The 17,913-nt window shown below is 43.9% G+C and overlaps 1 protein-coding gene across 5 annotated transcripts in view; it reads left to right on the plus strand.

Moving 5' to 3' along the window:
- The window catches only part of PITRM1 (pitrilysin metallopeptidase 1), a 44,790-nt gene that overhangs the window by 13,652 nt on the left and 13,225 nt on the right, over window positions 1–17,913 (plus strand). For 4 of the 5 annotated variants that reach the window (XM_089533507.1, XM_089533511.1, XM_089533509.1 and 1 more), the window contains 10 exons: window positions 6–119; window positions 1,554–1,650; window positions 2,784–2,918; window positions 5,188–5,326; window positions 6,026–6,142; window positions 6,927–7,059; window positions 9,249–9,369; window positions 13,606–13,682; window positions 14,216–14,381; window positions 15,937–16,037. In XM_089533507.1, the coding sequence (XP_089389633.1) occupies window positions 6–119; window positions 1,554–1,650; window positions 2,784–2,918; window positions 5,188–5,326; window positions 6,026–6,142; window positions 6,927–7,059; window positions 9,249–9,369; window positions 13,606–13,682; window positions 14,216–14,381; window positions 15,937–16,037 (1,200 nt within the window). The remainder of the gene's footprint in view (window positions 1–5; window positions 120–1,553; window positions 1,651–2,783; window positions 2,919–5,187; window positions 5,327–6,025; window positions 6,143–6,926; window positions 7,060–9,248; window positions 9,370–13,605; window positions 13,683–14,215; window positions 14,382–15,936; window positions 16,038–17,913) is intronic. The other variant, XM_089533510.1, reaches the window with a different exon arrangement.

Consider the following 17,913-nt stretch of genomic DNA (forward strand, 5'->3'; position numbering starts at 1 on the left):
TGTAGGTTTAATGGCTCAACGCGAGAAGCTTATTTCAGTGTAGGCCTCCAAGGGATTTCTGAAGAAAACATTGATACTGTGAAGGAAATTATTGCCAGAACTATTGATGAAGTTACTGAGTAAGTAAAATCTGTGATTCCCCCTCCTACCCTCAGTCACAAACTCATTTGTTTGAAACTTTTGGAGAAGGACTTGGCTTGTGTGGTCCTGAAAAAGTGACACTGTGGCTGTGTCCAAATGTTGAATTAATCTGTTACTAATATGGTATTTGAATACAGCTAATAAATCGATTGTCTTGAGGTCATTGTGTTTGTTTTAAAACCTCAAGGCAAATCTGGTACATTTAATAATATATCAGAATTGTGTACAACGATCGACCCCATCATGAGAGATCTCACCCCCCCCCCATGAACGCCCCTGGGAATGCTGATCAACTAATAGCAGAACTACTACTTGAAGTGGGAATGTGTCTTTATCCTGTTTAATGATAAAAGCACCCAGACGTCCCTCCCCTTCCAATATTGAATGTGAACATTCTTTAAATTCAGCCCCCCCAATAGTTACTGAATATTTTTCACATGGACAACCCTCTGCTACCATATCTTGTGGGCTATGTTTGTTCTCCCCGTGTGAGCCAGAATCCTATGGGTGCACACCACTCACAGTCATAAAATAGTCATTTTTCAGATTTGCACAGCAGAAGAAAGAGAAGGTTTCCAACATCAAGCTGCCAATTTCTCAACTCCATGACTTCTGCTGTGTAGGGGAGGGAATCCTTAGAATCAAAGTGGTCTGGAAGAGGTGGCTTGGACAATTGCCTGTGCCACAGGACAGACAATTGCCCAAGCCACTCTATCCTCAGTACTTTCGCTCTGAGGAGGCATCTCTTAGAGACCCCTTCCAGAAACTGAAATGGGAAAATATGTGAGCTTCAGCCTTCTCTCCTGGCACCATCACAGTGCCCACAGACTACTGTATTTTCAGCTTGCCAGTGTGGTTTCCTCCACTGCTAAACACCCCTCCCAATGTGACTGCAGAGGTGTACGATCCTAACCCTTGACATTATTCAGGGTTGAGGATCTCGATAACGAGATATGTATCAACCTCACAAAGGGCCTTTTCTATCTTGGCCCCTGGGGTCTGGAACACCCTTCCTGAGGAACTCCGCTCCGCCACCTCCCTGGATCTCTTTAAAAAGAGACTCAAGACCTTCCTATTTCAGCAAGCCTTCCCCGATGCTCCTTGATGATATATGACTCCCCCCTATATGTACAGCATTATCGAGCACATTTAGCTGACCTGGATTTGATGTATGGTTTTAATCTGTATTCTGAAATGTTTTTATTGAAGTTTTATTTATGTATTGCAATTTTTATGCTGTATTTTGTATTTGATATTGCAGTTTTTACCTGTATACTGCTATGATCAACACGGAATAGCGGTTTATAAATAAAACTTATTATTATTATTATTCAAACAATTTAAGTGGCTTCATTGTTTGCTTTTTTGTGATCTTGGAGCAGAATTAAATGTTTTTATTTTCATTTCTCAAGGGATGGTTTTGAGGAAGAAAGAATTGAAGCGCTGCTGCACAAAATTGAAATCCAGATGAAGCATCAATCAACTAGTTTTGGGCTTGCCTTAACTTCAGTAAGTGTTCTTTCTTCGGAGATTTCTTGTTTGTGATCTTTTTAAAAAAAGACTTATGATCAGCTTTCTCTAACATAATGCTTTTTAGATGCATGCATCATAATTTGACTAAATTCCAAGGTCTGCCTTGTGAGTTGATCTTAACTGCCTACCTAGAGGGAGCGATCAGGCAGACCCAGCAACATCAAGGACTCCCTGAAGGAAGAGGCCCCTCCCTCTTTAACTGTCATCTCAGCCTCAGAGGGAGCGATCAGGCAGACCCAGCAACATCAAGGACTCCCTGAAGGAAGAGGTCCCTCTCTCTTTAACTGTCATCTCGGCCTCAGAGGGAGCGATCAGGCAGACCCAGAAACATCAGGGACTGCCTGAAGGAAGAGGTTCCTCCCTCTTTAACTGTCATCTCGGCCTCAGAGGGAGTGATCAGGCAGACCCAGAAACATCAGGGACTGCCTGAAGGACGAGACGTCTCCCTCTTTAACTGTCATCTCGGCCTCAGAGGGAGCGATCAGGCAGACCCAGAAACATCAAGGACTGCCTGAAGGAAGAGGCCCCTCCCTCTTTAACTGTCATCTCGGCCTCAGAGGGAGTGATCAGGCAGACCCAGCAACATCAGGGACTGCCTGAAGGACGAGACTTCTCCCTCCTTTAACTGTCACCTTATATTTGTTTTGTATTCAATTTTTACTGTACACTGCTATGATCATTGCGGAATAGCGGTCTATAAATAAAACGTATTATTATTATTATTATTATTATTATTATTATTATTATTATTACCTGGGACTAGTTTGATAGTATTTCTTGTACAATGGTGGATACAGATGCAGCATGAGAACATACATTCAGATTGACATCCAGCTAGCTTTTAGAGGTCATCTTACATATTCAGAATCATAATGTGACAAACAACGTCTTAGCTAAAAACATTTACAACTGAATTTATAAGGATGTTTTGTCCACTGTTCTTAGTTTTGTATTGCTTTGGCTATTTTCTGTTCTTTATTCTCGTATTCATATTTTTGTATTGTAAACTGTATTGGTTTTAGGGCAGCAGGATAGAAATATATTAAATACATAAATTATGGTATGTTGGAACTGTTTTTATTCTTCCTTCCTTATTCTCATCCTTCAAGTATATTGCCTCCTGCTGGAACCATGAAGGTGATCCTGTGGACCTTTTGAAGATTGCTGAGAAAGTGACTCAGTTCAGACAGTGCCTCAAGGAGGATCCCCAGTTCCTTCAAAAGAAAGTAAAGCAGTACTTCAAGGTGAGACATAGTTATGGGGTGAACCTCTGGCTGGCTGGCTTTGTGAACACCAGAATTAAAGAACTGTGTGAACAGTTCAGACCAAAGTTCCAAAGGTGCATTTATGGAAGTGATTGCCTCAGGGGCCATGGTGAATCAAGAGACGATAAATAACTGACTTAAATAAAATAAGTAATAGAAGCCATTAGTATCACAGCACTAACACCCTGCTGCTTCCTAACTGGATGGGAAAGATATATGGGTCTGGGCAAGACTTCCTGCCCTAACCATCCAAGATGTGTGCCAAGAGGCATGGGAGAGGGACTTTCACCATTTTGTGCCCTTGGGGAAGCTTGCTGTGGCATGCTGTTGTTTAGCTTTGGCTTTCTCCTTACACTATGCCTGTGGCCCTAGGCCTGCCCATAGCCCTGCTCTTTCCTGTGCTCCAAGATGCAGCTCCTTCTCACGCCTCTGTTACCCCAAGTTCATCAGAGCTGTGCTCTTAGAAAAAAGTGGATTTTGGGCACTTCTTCCATATTTTTGTGTTACTGTACTGGTGGAGAAAGGAGTGCCACTACAGCAGCTCCCTCCAGACAGCATAACTTGAAGCTTCTTCCAGCTGTAAATTATAATCCCAAGCCTGGTCCTGCTGTTGGGAAAATGAGGGGACCTTGTAAAAAAAAAAAAAAAAAACAGGCCAGAAAACTCTTAGCAGTTGCACTTTTTCCAGGGTGAAACAGTGATGGCAAGGAAGTGCAGGCAAATTCTGCCAGCTCTGAGCACTTGTATGTCTAATGCAGGGGTAGGCAACCTTTTTGAGGCGGGGGTCGGGTTGCTGTCCTTCAGACAGCTGGGGGGCCAAAGCCGGGGGGGGGGTGGAGGTTCCACCCTCCGGGGGCGGGGGCGCATGCCGGGGGCAGAGCTTCCACCCTCTGGGGGCCAGGCCTCCTCCTCTTTGCCAGCCCCTGATGGGGCCCCAGGCCCTGTCAGAAGTCGGGAAAGAGCTGGTGGGGGCCGCCAGCACTGGAGGCCTCCTCCTCTTTGCCAGCCCCTGACAGGGCCCCAGGCCCCGTCAGAGGCTGGCAAAAAAGCCATCAGGGGCTGCCGGTGCTGCAGGCCTCCCCCTCTTTGCCGGCCCCTAACGGGGCCCCAGGCCCCGTCAGAGGCTGGCAAAAAAGTCCTAGAGGCCGGCTGCTGCCGCCGGAGCCCTTTTGCAGGACCCCAGCGACGGCAATGGGCCTCCTAGAGGCCGGCTGCCGCCGCCAGAGCCCTGTTGGAGGGCCCCAGCGATGGCAACAGGCCTCCTAGAGGCCCGCTGCCGCTGTCGGAACCCTTTTGCAGGGCCCCAGTGATGGCCTTGGGCCTCCTAGAGGCTGGCTGCCGCCGCCGGAGCCCTGTTGGAGGGCCCCAGCGATGGCAACGGGCCTCCTAGAGGCCCGCTGACGCAGCCAGAGCCCTGTTGGAGGGCCCCAGCAACGGCAACGGGCCTCCTAGAGGCCTGCCGCCATTTTGTTCCTCAAAATGGTGCCCGGAGCGGCGGCAGTCGGCGGCAGGAGTGCGCAGGGGCCAGCCAAAAGGCCTCCGCGGGCCGCATCCGGCCCACGGGCCAGGGGTTGCCGACCCCTGGTCTAATGCCTTACTTCCATCAAGACCTCTGAGCAGCAGTGGAAGCCTTTGTTTTTTCTTAGTTGTTGTGTGCGTTCAAGTAATTTCCGACTTATGTCAACCCTAAGGTGAACCTTTCACAGTGTTTTCTTGGCAAGATTTGTTCATCGGGGGTTGCCTTTACCTTCCTTTGAGGCTGAGAGAGTGTGACGTACCCAAGGTCACCCAGCTCTGATTTCCCCTGCTGCCATTGGATGTAATGGAGATTTCTGTCCCAGTGGCAGTGTTGAAATAACATTTAATTGCGTAGTCCATCCAGCTTCTGTATATGGACTGGAAAGGAGGGTGTCATTTTGTTGACTGTCCCAAAGAGCAAAAATGTGTTGGACTAGGCTGTCCCTGCCTCTCCTTGTTGCATTCTCCTTTGTTTGCCTTTATTTGTTCTCTTGTTGTAACTACACACACAAATACCACTGAACAGGAGACTATTACAGTACTATATAGTTGTTTTCCTGGAAAGAGTAGCATAAATTGTTTCTGCATAAATTGCAGAACTGATTATGTTGCATAAATTGATGTTATTTATGAGGTAACGTGTGCCGATAGTTGAACAAAATTGAGAGGAAAGAGAAATCATCTTCATTTTGATTATCTCGTCCTTCTTTGACATGGTTCTGGGCAAAAGGATAACCCCCATAGACTGACACTGTCAATGAGTCCGGACATGACTTTCTATGATGAACAAAAAGCGATGGAAGAAGCAAAGCTGAAAGAAAAAGTTGAGGCTCTTTCTGAGGCAAAGAAGAAACAAACCTATGAAAAAGGTTAGTATGTCTTGAATACTCCAGCTCTTTTTTTTCACTAGAAAAATGAGCCTTTCTTAATCTGATATTGTCTTGTTGTACAGCGCACCCATGCCATAAACGGACTCAGGGTCATGTGGAGGGTGAGCCTCGGCCCTCTTAATGGCATGTGTGCCTATGTCACATGGTGCACAGGAGCATGCCACCATTAAAATCAATGGGACTTGAGGTCCCACAGTATTTCCTTTATGCAGGGGAGTCTGGAATGGATCCCCCTCATAAAACAAGGGTTCACTGTATTAGATGACAACTCCTGTCATTCTTAGCCAGCAAGATCATGTTGTTAGTGGAAGATGGGAAATATTTTCCACAATAGTCAAATGCTGGATTAGAGAAGAATGGTGGCAGGATTTTCATGGTAGATACTCAGAGGGTCTGTGGCAGACATGATAGTTTGTGGGTAAAAGTTACTGATGGTAAAGTTGGTAGCTCCCCCTCTATTTCTGTTATTTACTTCTGTGTATTTTATGGAGGAATCTAGGAATCAAACCTGGGGTGGGTGGGAGTGCCCATTATCAATAGCTTCATCAAATTATGGGTTGGACAGACCCACCAGAAGGTCTTTGTCTGAAATCTGTTCTACTTTCCCTGCCAAAAGACTTGGCTGATGTTGGCTATTGTCATCAGAACTGCTGAATAACCTTCTGTTTCATCCTTTAGGTTTGGAGCTGCTGGATCTGCAAAGCAAGCAGGAAGACACATCTTGCCTTCCAGCTTTGAAGGTTTCAGACATTGAGCCTAGGATTCCATTTACTGAACTTGAGATGTCACTTACAGGTTGTCTTAACTAAAAATCTTGGGTAGGGTTGGGTGGCAGGAAAACCCCCCTGTAGAGTTCAGTTAAATGGAAATTGAGTAGTAGAGTTCCTCAATGTCATAATCTATAGAAATTGCAGATTTCTATCATTACAAATGCTTGTCATCCACAGACATGCTGATGTAGTACACACAGTAACCCTTGTGTCAAATTACTGGCTTTTTCTTAGGGGTTTGGACAATTGAAACGACATTCAGTTTAAACCACACAGAAGTGACAGTAGATTTCAGCACAATAACAGTGAAAACTGCAACAAAACGTTGAAGAACCTAGGAATTTCAAGTGCCAGCCCTTGTCCTCTTCCAGGGCATTTCGTTCCACTCGCTTTTTTCTCTCCCCCCCCCCCATTTTTCTGCCATCCAACCCAAAAACAGCCCCTTTGCTCTAAGCAGCTTTGAATCCTGAACTGGGAAAAATGCAGGATAGAAATACTATTGTCATTAGTGTATTACACACAAGACTTGTGTGGAAATGACACTTCCCAGTGTGCTTCTGGGGTTCTCTGGCCTAATATAATTAGAGGAAAAATATTTTGCTTTGAAGCCTTCCTTATTGCTGCTGCTCAGTTTGTGGGGAAAGGAAATGGGAAGGAGGGGCTTGGGGTAGGTTTGAACTTGCAAGTGACCCAAAAGGATTTTTTGTATTGTATTAAGTTTGGTATATCTGAATTTGTTAGGGCTTGTTTCTAAAACACCTTCCTGCCCCTTCTGATGTTACAGTGTTTTCTTTCTTGCCTGTTTATAGCAGAAGATGTCCCTGTCCAGTACTGCGCTCAGCCCACGAATGGCATGGTGTATTTCCGAGCTGTTTCAAGCCTAAACACCCTCCCGGAAGAGCTCAGGCCTTACGTTCCACTATTTTGCAGTGTCATTACGAAGTAAGAAACTTCTATGTTTGAGGCTGTTGTTCTGTTGCGGTTGGACTCTTCCCAGAAATTGCTGGTTGTTGTTGTTGTTGTTACCATTGTTCATTTTGGATCTAAATTTGGTCTAGTTAATTTCAGAAAAGAATTGGGTCCACAGTGTCATTTTTCTTTCTTTATATGAAATTCAGTTTTCAGGCTGGGCTGGTAGGGGTGGGAAATTCCAGAAAAATTGAAATCTTGGAGAAATGCAAGGGAAAAAAATTCAGATAAAGTATTTTCTTGATTGGAATGAGCAAAATGCCTTTAAGACAATGTTTTACTCAGAAAATTCCAGGAAATTTGGAGTATAAAGATCTGTATGTAAGAGAGTCTTCAGAATTAGAGAATTATAATTAACTCATAAATAGAAGTATAGTGTCTAGATCAAAGGAAGTAATAGTGCTACTCTATTCTGCTTTGGTCAGACCCCACCTGGAATACTCTGTCCAGTTCTGGGCGCCACAATTCTAAAAGGACATTGAGAAACTGGAGCGTGTCCAAAGGAGGGTGACTAAAATGGTGAAGGGTCTGGAAACCATGCCCTATGAGGAATGCCTTAGGGAGCTGGGGATGTTTAGCCTGGAGAAGAGAAGGTTAACAGGTGATACAATAGCCCTGTTTAAATACTTGAAGGGATGTCATATTGAGGAGAGAGCAAGCTTGTTTTCTGCTGCTCCAAAGACTGGGACCTGGAACAATACATGCAAGCTCCAGGAACAGAGATTCCACCTTAACATTAGGAGGAACTTCCTGACAGTAAGGGCTGTTCGACATTGGAACACACTTTCTCGGAGTGTGGTGGAGTCTCCCTCCTTGGAGGTCTTTAAACAGAGGCTGGATGGCCATCTGTCAGGGGTGATTTGATTTAGATTTCCTGCATGGCAGGGAGTTGGACTGGGAGGCCCAAGTCTGTTCCAACTCTACTGTTCTATGATTCTATGATTCTGTGATCATTAATTCTAATTAATTACTTCCTATGCATACTGTAGACATACATAGTACTCAAATCTATAATGCATTTCTGCATTAGGTGGGTCGTGCCATCTTCATGAGAGGAGAATATAGAGGGGCCTTCATGATTTATGCTGATAATAAACTACAAAAGAGTTAAAAGAGTTAATTATTTTCATCATGGAATTAACCTTTATAATCCAGATCTGCTACTAACCTAGTCCTCAAGGCTAGGTCTGCATTGAGACCACTTTCATATGCTTTGCAATTGTATCTTTAGTATCACATATATTCATAATTCAGATTTTGAAATTTCATGAACAGTATATGTTAATATGCAAAGTCCCAAATGAAGTATTTTATGTTGCTGAAGCTGTAAAATAAATTTAGGTTTGATATGAAAATAAGAACTGAATATATTTCATATTTCCTCTAAATTTCCTAGAAATGTTACATTCCTATTTCCATACAGTGAAGTGCATTCATACACACACAAGCATGTGCATATAGACATATGTGCTGCCCTTGCACTTTAAATAAGGTTGATTCTGCTGTTTCCTTTCTTCTTTCTACTTCTTCAGAGAAGGATGTGCCCAATTTTGGAAATTGTGTCTGCATCTACACTACAGAAATAATTCCATTTGACACTGCTAAAATTGCCATGATTCAATGCTATGGAATTCTGAGATTTGTAGTTTTGTGGGACACCTTCTCTGTCACAATGATCAGGTGCCATAACAAACTACAAATCCCATAATTCCATAGAATTGCATCATGGCAGTTAAAGTTGTGTTAAATTCTGTTATTTCTGCAATGTAGATGCAGCCTGTGATACATGTGGCAACTTTGTTCTTTTAAATGGCTTTGCTATCTGTGATATATGGATGTTCTTAGCAATAACTGATTTGAAAAACCACCTCATCACCATGTTTATTGCTGCCGGTGTCAAAACTGTTGTGCTGCTCAGGGAAGAAAGAGAAAGGCAGCAGTTCACTATATGTGTATGACTATAACACTATGAGTTTCTGAGTGCCAAAGTTACTTTCTGAATTCCAGTTGGCTGTCTGGGTTCAAGAGGAAGTCTGATGGGTTTAGTGTAAAGAGAAGGGACCTGATTTGTGTAGGGGTTTTGCTGGTTTATCAAGCTCCCTTGGAGCCTAAAGAGGAGCCTGACCGCAATCCATCTCTCTCTTTCTCTCTGCTTCTTTCAGGATGGGATGTGGAGCTCTGAGCTATAGAGAACAGGCGCAAGAAATAGATCTGAAGACTGGTGGCCTTTCCGTTGGCCCACACATCACAGCAGATGACTCCCATTTAGACATATATGAACAAGTGAGTTGATCTTTCGGTGCCTGGCTCTGATTTTTCTTTAGCATTGGGAACATATTGACTCTTCCCTTGCTACAGGCTAGATGCAAATTTGCTTACATTGTATTCGTGTGACAACGACTTATATATATTCTTGTAACATGACAGCCATGATGCAGTAAAGTCTCCTTATAATGGTTTTATAGTGAGACTTCTTGTATGAGAGTGATTCAGGCAAGTTGCTTATTGGGACATCTTTTGGTGGAATCTTATTGCCTTGGATTCAGGTAGCTTTTCTCTCTCAGCCTCCCCCTTTTCCACCCATCATCTGTATTAACAGACGTAGAATCATAAAGTTGGAAGAGACCAAAAGAGCCATCCAGTCCAACCCCCTGCCATGCAGGAATGCCCAATCAAAGCATCCCCGACAGCCTCTGTTTAAAGACCTCTAAGGAAGGAGACTCCACCACATTCCGAGGGCGTGTGTTCCACTGTTGAACAGCCCTTACTGTCAGGAGGTTCCTCCTAATGTTGAGGTGGAATCTCTTTTCCTGCAGTTTGCATCCATTGTTCCGAGTTCTAGTCTCTGGAGCAGCAAAAAACAAACTTGCTCCTTCATCAGTATAACATCCCTTCAAATATTTAAACAGGGCTAATAATTGATTGACTTGACAGGGCTGTTGGAGGTAATGTAGGGACATAGTCAGTTTAGAACATAGAAGTGTACTATCCATATCAGTATTACTGTGATGCAGGAGTGGGCAGTTTGTGTCCTAACCAGTATAGCCCTAGCCATCACAATAGCCACCCCTGCTGCCTTGTGACAATTGTTACTGTTAGGACAAAGAGACAAAGCATAGTATCCAATTTTAAATCAGATTTAGAGAGTGATGAAATTCACAGGTTTGAGAACATCCAAAGTGCAGAGGGCATCTTAAGAGACTTGCATGAAGATATTATATAAAAAAACTTGCTTTAAAACAGCCATTCGAGCCCCTTAAATAATTAATCGGATGAAACGTAAAATGCTTGTAACTGTAATGGTGTTTATGGATCTAAAGAGGAAAAACCTGTTATAGCAAATAAGTCTTCATTCACCTTTGAACATCCGACACTTCTAAATCTCTCAAGCCATCTTGAGGCAGGAGCCCATGTGGCAGTCCTAGTATGTGCCAAAATGGTTTTCTCAATCATATTGTAACTATCCATGTGCCAAAGTAATCCCTCTCTCCTGGTTTTATCTTCCATCTCTCAAGTGCAATGGTTAGGAAGCTCAAATAGGTGAAGCATTGTTTTTGGAGGTTCACAGCTTGAGAGGAAGCCCTGCAAGTCATTCCCTCCTTTCCTCAAGCAAAAAGAGAGAGGAAAAACATTTCCTTGCTAAGAAGGCTCACTGATACTTAGGAGAGGCTCTTCTTTACTCTTGAAGGTTCTTGTGTATGATAACAAACTTACCCCATGACTTCTTAGCTTTTTTCAGTGTCATACTGCTTCTTTTAGCTTGGTCAGCAAAAAGTGGCCTGACTCAAAATGGAGTCAGTGTCTTCTCCCAGCTGGATAGAACCTCAGTGGCAGATGAGACCAGTGGAGGAGACAGTAGCCTCAGGACTGACACTTCTAAACCTGAGGCCACCATGCTCATGACAGCCTTGGCACCTTCTGAGCCAGACCATACATTTAGGACAATCCACTCACCTCCAGCAACTCCACAGTTGATTTATTTACAGTGTGGCCGCTTTATGCGCAGGCGCCCTATACGCAGCTTTCAGCTTACACTGAAAGCCACATGACATAAAGGAAATGGCAGTGTGCCCGCAATGCGGCATGCACAACCCCCATTATTTTGAATGAGGCTTGAGCATATGTGGGAACTTGCCTCATGCGGGGAGGGGGGAGTCTAGAACAGATCCCCCATGTAAAGCAAGGGTCTGCTGTATTTCTAGATAGATATTTGTATCCTGTCCAATTTCCAAAGACCTTAGGGCATTTTATTTACAATGAGATCAGTTTAAAACAAAATGTAGCAACAATTTGAAAAGGCTAAAAATGTATTACATCATTTATCAATTTAAAAAAAAAGGCAATTAAAAAATAGTCCCTGTATAAGAGGCCTCATTTCAGCTTCAGCCATTGTTGGAGTATTATGCTTGGTCGCCTTGGTCGATGATCTCCGTCTGGGCATCGACAGGGGAAGCGTGTCCCTGTTGGTGCTCTTGGACATCTCAGCGGCTTTCGATACCATAGACCATGGTATCCTTCTGGAACGCCTGGCAGAGGTGGGAATCGGGGGCACTGCGCTCCAGTGGTTCCGGTCCTACCTCTCTGGGAGGTCCCAGATGGTGCAGCTGGGAGACGAATGCTCCGATAAGAGGGCCCTTACAACTGGGGTCCCTCAAGGAGCTATTCTATCTCCCATGCTTTTTAACATTTACATGAAACCGCTGGGAGAGATCATCCGGAGATATGGGGCGCGGGGTTATCAGTACGCTGATGACACCCAAATAATCTTCTCTATGTCTCCGACTGATGCAGTGACCAAGGATGGCGTCTCTCCTCTCGTGGCCTGTCTGAGGTCAGTAATGGGCTGGATGAGGGAAAACCGACTCAGTCTGAATCCAGAGAAAACGGAGGTACTTGTGATAGGTTCCCCTGGTCCAGGAATGGCGGTGGTTCCACCTGTCCTGAATGGGATCACGCTTCCTGTGAAGGACTCCGTGCGCAGTCTGGGGGTGCTTCTTGACTCGTCGCTCCACCTTACAGCTCAGGTGGACGCGACGGTCAGGAGCACCTGTTATCAGCTTCGGCTTATTCGCCAGCTGCGCCCATACCTGGCCCAGAGAGACCTTGAAACGGTAGTACATGCTCTGGTAACCTCTCGATTGGATTTCTGCAACGCGCTCTACATGGGTCAACCCTTGTACCAAACCCGGAAGCTACAGATGGTACAGAATATGGCAGCCAGACTGGTTACTGGTACCTCCAGGAGCAGTCATATTACACCTGTACTTAAAGATCTACATTGGCTGCCCATCCGCTTCCGGGCACAATACAAGGTGTTGGTGATAACCTATAAAGCCCTACATGGCTTGGGCCCAGGATACCTGGAGGACCGCCTCTCCCCATACAATCCGCCCCGCACCCTCAGAACATCTGGGCAGCAACTTTTGAGGGTCCCAGGGGCTAGACTGGCCTCCACAACAAGGAGGTCATATACCATCGTCGCCCCGACCCTCTGCAATACGCTGCCCTTAGAGCTCCGCTCAGCCACCTCCCTGGCCCAGTTCAGGAGGGAGCTAAAAACCTTCCTGTTCAGGTTGGCGTTCCCTGAAATAAATCCCAGCTAGTCTCCCCCTACCCTTCGACAGCGATGGCAGCTGGCTGTTGGGATTTTAAAGTTGATGATGTGTTCAATGTTTATTTTAATATTGTTATTGATGTATGTATTAGTATTTTTTTGTATTAGCTGTTGTACACCGCCCTGATCATTGGAAGGGCGGTATATAAATAAAACTTTATTATTATTATTATGCTCACTTGGAGCTAACTGATTCTGCCTTGTAGACAGCTCATTTTGAACTAAGCAGTCAGATGTTTTAAGCTTGAAGAATTTGTATGCTGATATTGACCCCTGTTCAAAACCTCTCACCGTCTTTGCTTGTAACCCAGTTGATGCTATACTGAGTACAGGGTTGTGGGAATAATAAATCAGGTTGGCTCAATCCATCTTCTCCCCACCTTTCCAGTTCTGTTTCTGTTTAATAAGGTCTGAAGAATGTGAAGGGTATTGCAGAATATGTTTATGTCCTGACATGAGCTTATGCTGTAGGTACCGTGACATCCTTCTGACATTTCTGCAGAGATGTTTGTTTGAATGGTAGCTGGTGGGGAAGGAATCATTTGTATTGGCAGTTGAACTACTTCCATAAAATGTCACTTAAAACCTTCTGTACTAGATTACATTAAAGTGACCAGGAAGGACAAAAGAGGAAGGGCAGGGCAGGAGATGTTCCCAGTGTAGGACATTGGGTGGTGAAGAATTTATTTTTACAGAAGGATACAAAAATTGCTGCTGGTGGTGCAGTTTTTGTTTTCTGTTTTGTAACTGAAGTTTCTCTTTGGGAATGAAGTTTACAAGATTGCCATTGTCAATTTCTTGGAACAATAATCAGCACACATAATAATAGAAATTATGTCCTTGGACATTTTTTATCAGCTTGCTCAGTAACCTGTTTTGTTTTGGCTTTCCCTGCACCTCATTAGGGTGTGCTCTTCTCTTCTCTCTGCCTGGACAGAAATCTGCCTGACATGATGCACATTTGGAGTGAAATATTCAACAAGTAAGACCCATGTTAAAAAGGAATTCCTTCTTTTGTTGTAGAAATTCACTTTCCTGATGGAGTGTGGCTTGCTTTTTTTTGTAAGAAGGCCAAAACTTGAGGACATTAAAAAGAGAATTGTACTCCTCTGAACACAGACAGAGTCTCCCTTATCTGAAATGCTTTTGACCAGAAGTTGTTTGTTTGTTTATATTTTTGGATTTCTGAATATTTACATGTACATAATGTGATATCTTGTAGATGGGACCCAAATCTAAACATGAAATTCATTTATGTTTTTATACAGCTTATACACATAGCCTGAAGGCAATTTTATACATAATACTTTTAATAATTTTGTGCATGAAACATGGGTTGTGTGCACTGAACCATGAGAAAGTAAAGGTGTCACTATCTCAGTCATCCATGTGGACTGTTTCAAATTTTGGAGTATTTCAGATTTTTGAATTCTGGATAAGGGTGACTTAGCTGTGAATTGTTTATTAACAGGTGGATAATGTTTCTCTTTTCCCCTTCCTACTTTCTTTTTGCAGTCCCCATTTTGAAGATGAGGAGCACTTCAAAGTCTTGGTGAAGATGACAGCTCAAGAGCTGTCAAATGGAATCCCCGATTGTGGACACCTGTATGCTTCAATTAGAGCAAGCAGAACCCTAACACCTGCAGGAGAACTGCATGAAATGTTCAGTGGCATGGAACAGGTAAAAGAAAGGGAAGGGGGCAACAGGATTACCATTCTGATCATGGGCATTCTCATCTGACTTTGGAAGTGAAGCACAGTTGGACTTGGTTAGGAGGCCATCAGAAAATCTTAAGATCTAAGAAGGAGCCCTGGCTGAAGCCCTAGGGTTTGTCTTCACTGGCCAGAATACTTCCTCTGGAGTATACTGGCCCCAAATTCCACATGTAACCTGTGCTGTCTCTGCTACAGTGATGGGCAACTGCCTTTCCACATGATTCTTATTTGTTTCTTGGCACCACCACCTTGGCCTCAATAAAGCGCCCAGCCATATTATTGATGCTGCGTGCCTTGTTCCAACAAAGTGACTTGCAGTGGCGGTAGGTAATGTGTGGGGAGACAGCTGCCCATCATCGCTGCAGAGAGAGTTGAAACCCCAGAGCAACAGGTAAGGTTTTGAAGTTCAAGTTAAGGAGATGAAAGACCTAATCAGGTGTGGATGTTACGAATACAGTCTACTTGATTTGGAATTTTCAGCCTGCATCATGTAAATGGGATACAATGAGACCAGGGGGAATTTGGAGGAAATAACCCATGTAGACAACCCCATAGAGAGCCACTGGCAGTCAGAGCAAACAGTGCTTAAGGTAGGTGAACCACAGGTCTGGCTCAATGTAAAGCAGGTCTCTGTGTGACTATGTAGAGTTTGGGGAAATGACTACTTCTTTAGTACAACTCCCAGAATCCCTCAGCCATCATTGTCACTGACCATGGTAGTTTGAGGATTCTGGGAAATATACTCCAGAACATTCCATACTCTGGACTTGCCAATCCAGTTGTATTTTCCATGCCCTCAGCATTTGCCACTGCTGGAGCTTTCACCATCCTGTTGTTTCACATGAAAAAAAAAAAAAAAACCTTTGTTTCTTGATAGAGCTGCAGTGTGCTCACCAAGGGCTACCTGGAGCACATTTCTGCTGGGAAACAAGGCACACACACCCTGCACAGTCTGGCTGGAATTGTGTTAGGGAAATACATACTGTACGTGGAAGTGTACCTTTCACATTTGGATGTCCTTTCTCAGGCCCTGCAGGGGTTGCAATCCAGAGACACCCTCCCCAGCTGACTTCCTTTAGAGCCATTCCCTGCTTCACAGCAAGTAGTCCGTATCAGAAAAGTGTCTTGGTACCTTAGTTTTTTGGCTATGTTTCGGGCTATGTGGTTATGTCCTAGAAGAGTTTCTTCCTGACGTTTCACCAGCGTCTGTGGCAGGCATCTTCAGAGACTGCTTGCCTGGAAAAAGTTGGGTTTCTTGATACCTCTTCATAGCCAGATGCATACATGAGGATCCTCTGAGGGTCTGTAATCACGTCCCATTTTAGTGGGGTTTCCAGATAAACACAAGCAAAAATTTGCTACCACCAGGAGTTTTATTTGGTTGAATCCAGCCAGATGCATGCATGTATTTATTTATTTATTTATTTATGGGATTTATATCCCATCTTTTTCCCAAAATCATGGCAGTTTTAAAGATATGTTTTACTGTTTCACGCTTCCTCCCTTCTTTATCTATACAGGTGAAACTAATGAAGCGAATTGCAGAAATGTCTGACATCAAGCCTGTGCTCCGCAAATTGCCACGCATCAAGAAACACCTCTTAAATAGCGATAACATGCGGTGAGAATGCATTTGTGTTTGTGTGATGTTCTGGACTTTGAATGAAGTCCAGTGCAACTGGTCCTTCCATAGAGCAGTAGTGGTTCTTGAAACCTTACCAGTAATTTCTGGCCCTATTGTTTTTGTGAGGGTTTGGTGTTATTCTGGGAATTTGAAGACAACGTTAAAAATAATCAGCAACATTTTCAACATTGACTCCTAGGGCAGAGTATTTCCCACTGCTGATACTTCAGAAACAGCAATAACTCAAAATGTTCTCAGTTTTCCACAGACTTCAATGACAGCTGATCAAATAAAGCTAGGTGACTTTTATTGCCATATTTAGCACCATAGAATGAAAGAAAAAGGACTTCTGGCCACTTCTCAGGATTATATTTTAGGCCCCTGTTTTGGCCTTGAAAATTATAGAATTGGGGCCTATAATTTTGACTGTTGTAGAATCAAACTAATGATATCATTAAACAGAGAGTCTGTGAACATCTAGAAGGCAATGCCATAATCACAAAAAGTCAACATGGGTTTCAGAGAAACAAGTCATGCCAGACAAATCTAATCTCTTTCTTTGATAAAATTACCAGCTTGGTAGATGAAGAGAATGCTGTGGATATAGTATATCTTGATTTCAGTAAGGCCTTTGACAGAGTTCCCCATGACATTCTCACAAACAAGCTTGTAAAATGTGGGCTGGACAAGGCAACTGTTAAGTGGATTTGTAATTGGTTGACCGGCCGAACCCAAAGGGTGCTCAACAATGGCACCTTTTCATCCTGGAGAGAAGTAACCAGTGGGGTCCCACAGGGCTCTGTCCTTGGCCCAGTACTGTTCAACATCTTTATCAATGACTTGGAGGAAAAAAATGGGGGAATACTTATCAAATTTGCAGATGACACCAAATTAGGAGGAATAGCTAATACTCCAGAGGACAGGATCAAAATTCAAAATGACCTGAATAGACTAGAAAGCTGGGCCACAGCTAACAGAATGAACTTCAACAGGGAGAAATGTAAGGTACTGCACTTAGGGTGAAAAAATGAAATGCACAGATATAGGATGGGGGACACCTGGCTTAAGGAGACAACATGTGAAAGGGATCTAGGAGTCCAAGTAGACCACAAGCTGAACATGAGTCAACAGTGCGATGCGGCAGCTAACAAGGCCAATGCGATTTTAGGCTGCATCAATAGAAGTATCGTATCTAGATCCAGGGAAGTAATAGTGCCACTATATTCTGCTCTGGTCAGGCCCCACCTGGAATATTGTGTCCAGTTCTGGGCGCCACAATTCAAAAAGGACATTGAGAAACTGGAGTGTGTCTAAAGGAGGGCGACTAAAATGGTGAAAGGTCTGGAAACCTTGCCCTATGAGGAACAACTCAGGGAGCTGGGGATGTTTAGCCTGGAGAAGAGAAGGTTAAGAGGTGATATGATAGCCCTATTTAAATACTTGAAGGGATGTCATATTGAGGAGGAAGCAAGCTTGTTTTCTGCTGCTCCAGAGACTAGGACCCGGAGCAATGGATGCAAGCTGCAGGAAAAGAGATTCCACCTCAACATTAGGAGGAATTTCCTGACAGTAAGGGCTGTTCGACAGTGGAACACACTTCCTCGGAGTGTAGTGGAGTCTCCCTCCTTGGGGGTCTTCAAACGGAGGCTGGATGACCATCTGTCGGCGATGCTTTGATCTGGATTTCCTGCATGGCAGGGGGTTGGACTGGATGGCCCTTGCGGTCTCTTCCAAATCTATGATTCTATGATTCTATGTTTAGCCTGTATTTAGGAGAGTTGCTTCCTAACATGATATCTGATTGCCATAGAACATTTGTTTCCTCACCTCTGTATGTTGTATGTAACATGCTTTTTTTTGTAAATGGTTCTTG

This window comes from Sceloporus occidentalis, unplaced genomic scaffold, assembly GCF_023333645.1.
Source record: "Sceloporus occidentalis isolate IW3139 unplaced genomic scaffold, rSceOcc1.0.p SCAF_7, whole genome shotgun sequence".
Lineage (NCBI taxonomy): Eukaryota > Metazoa > Chordata > Lepidosauria > Squamata > Phrynosomatidae > Sceloporus > Sceloporus occidentalis.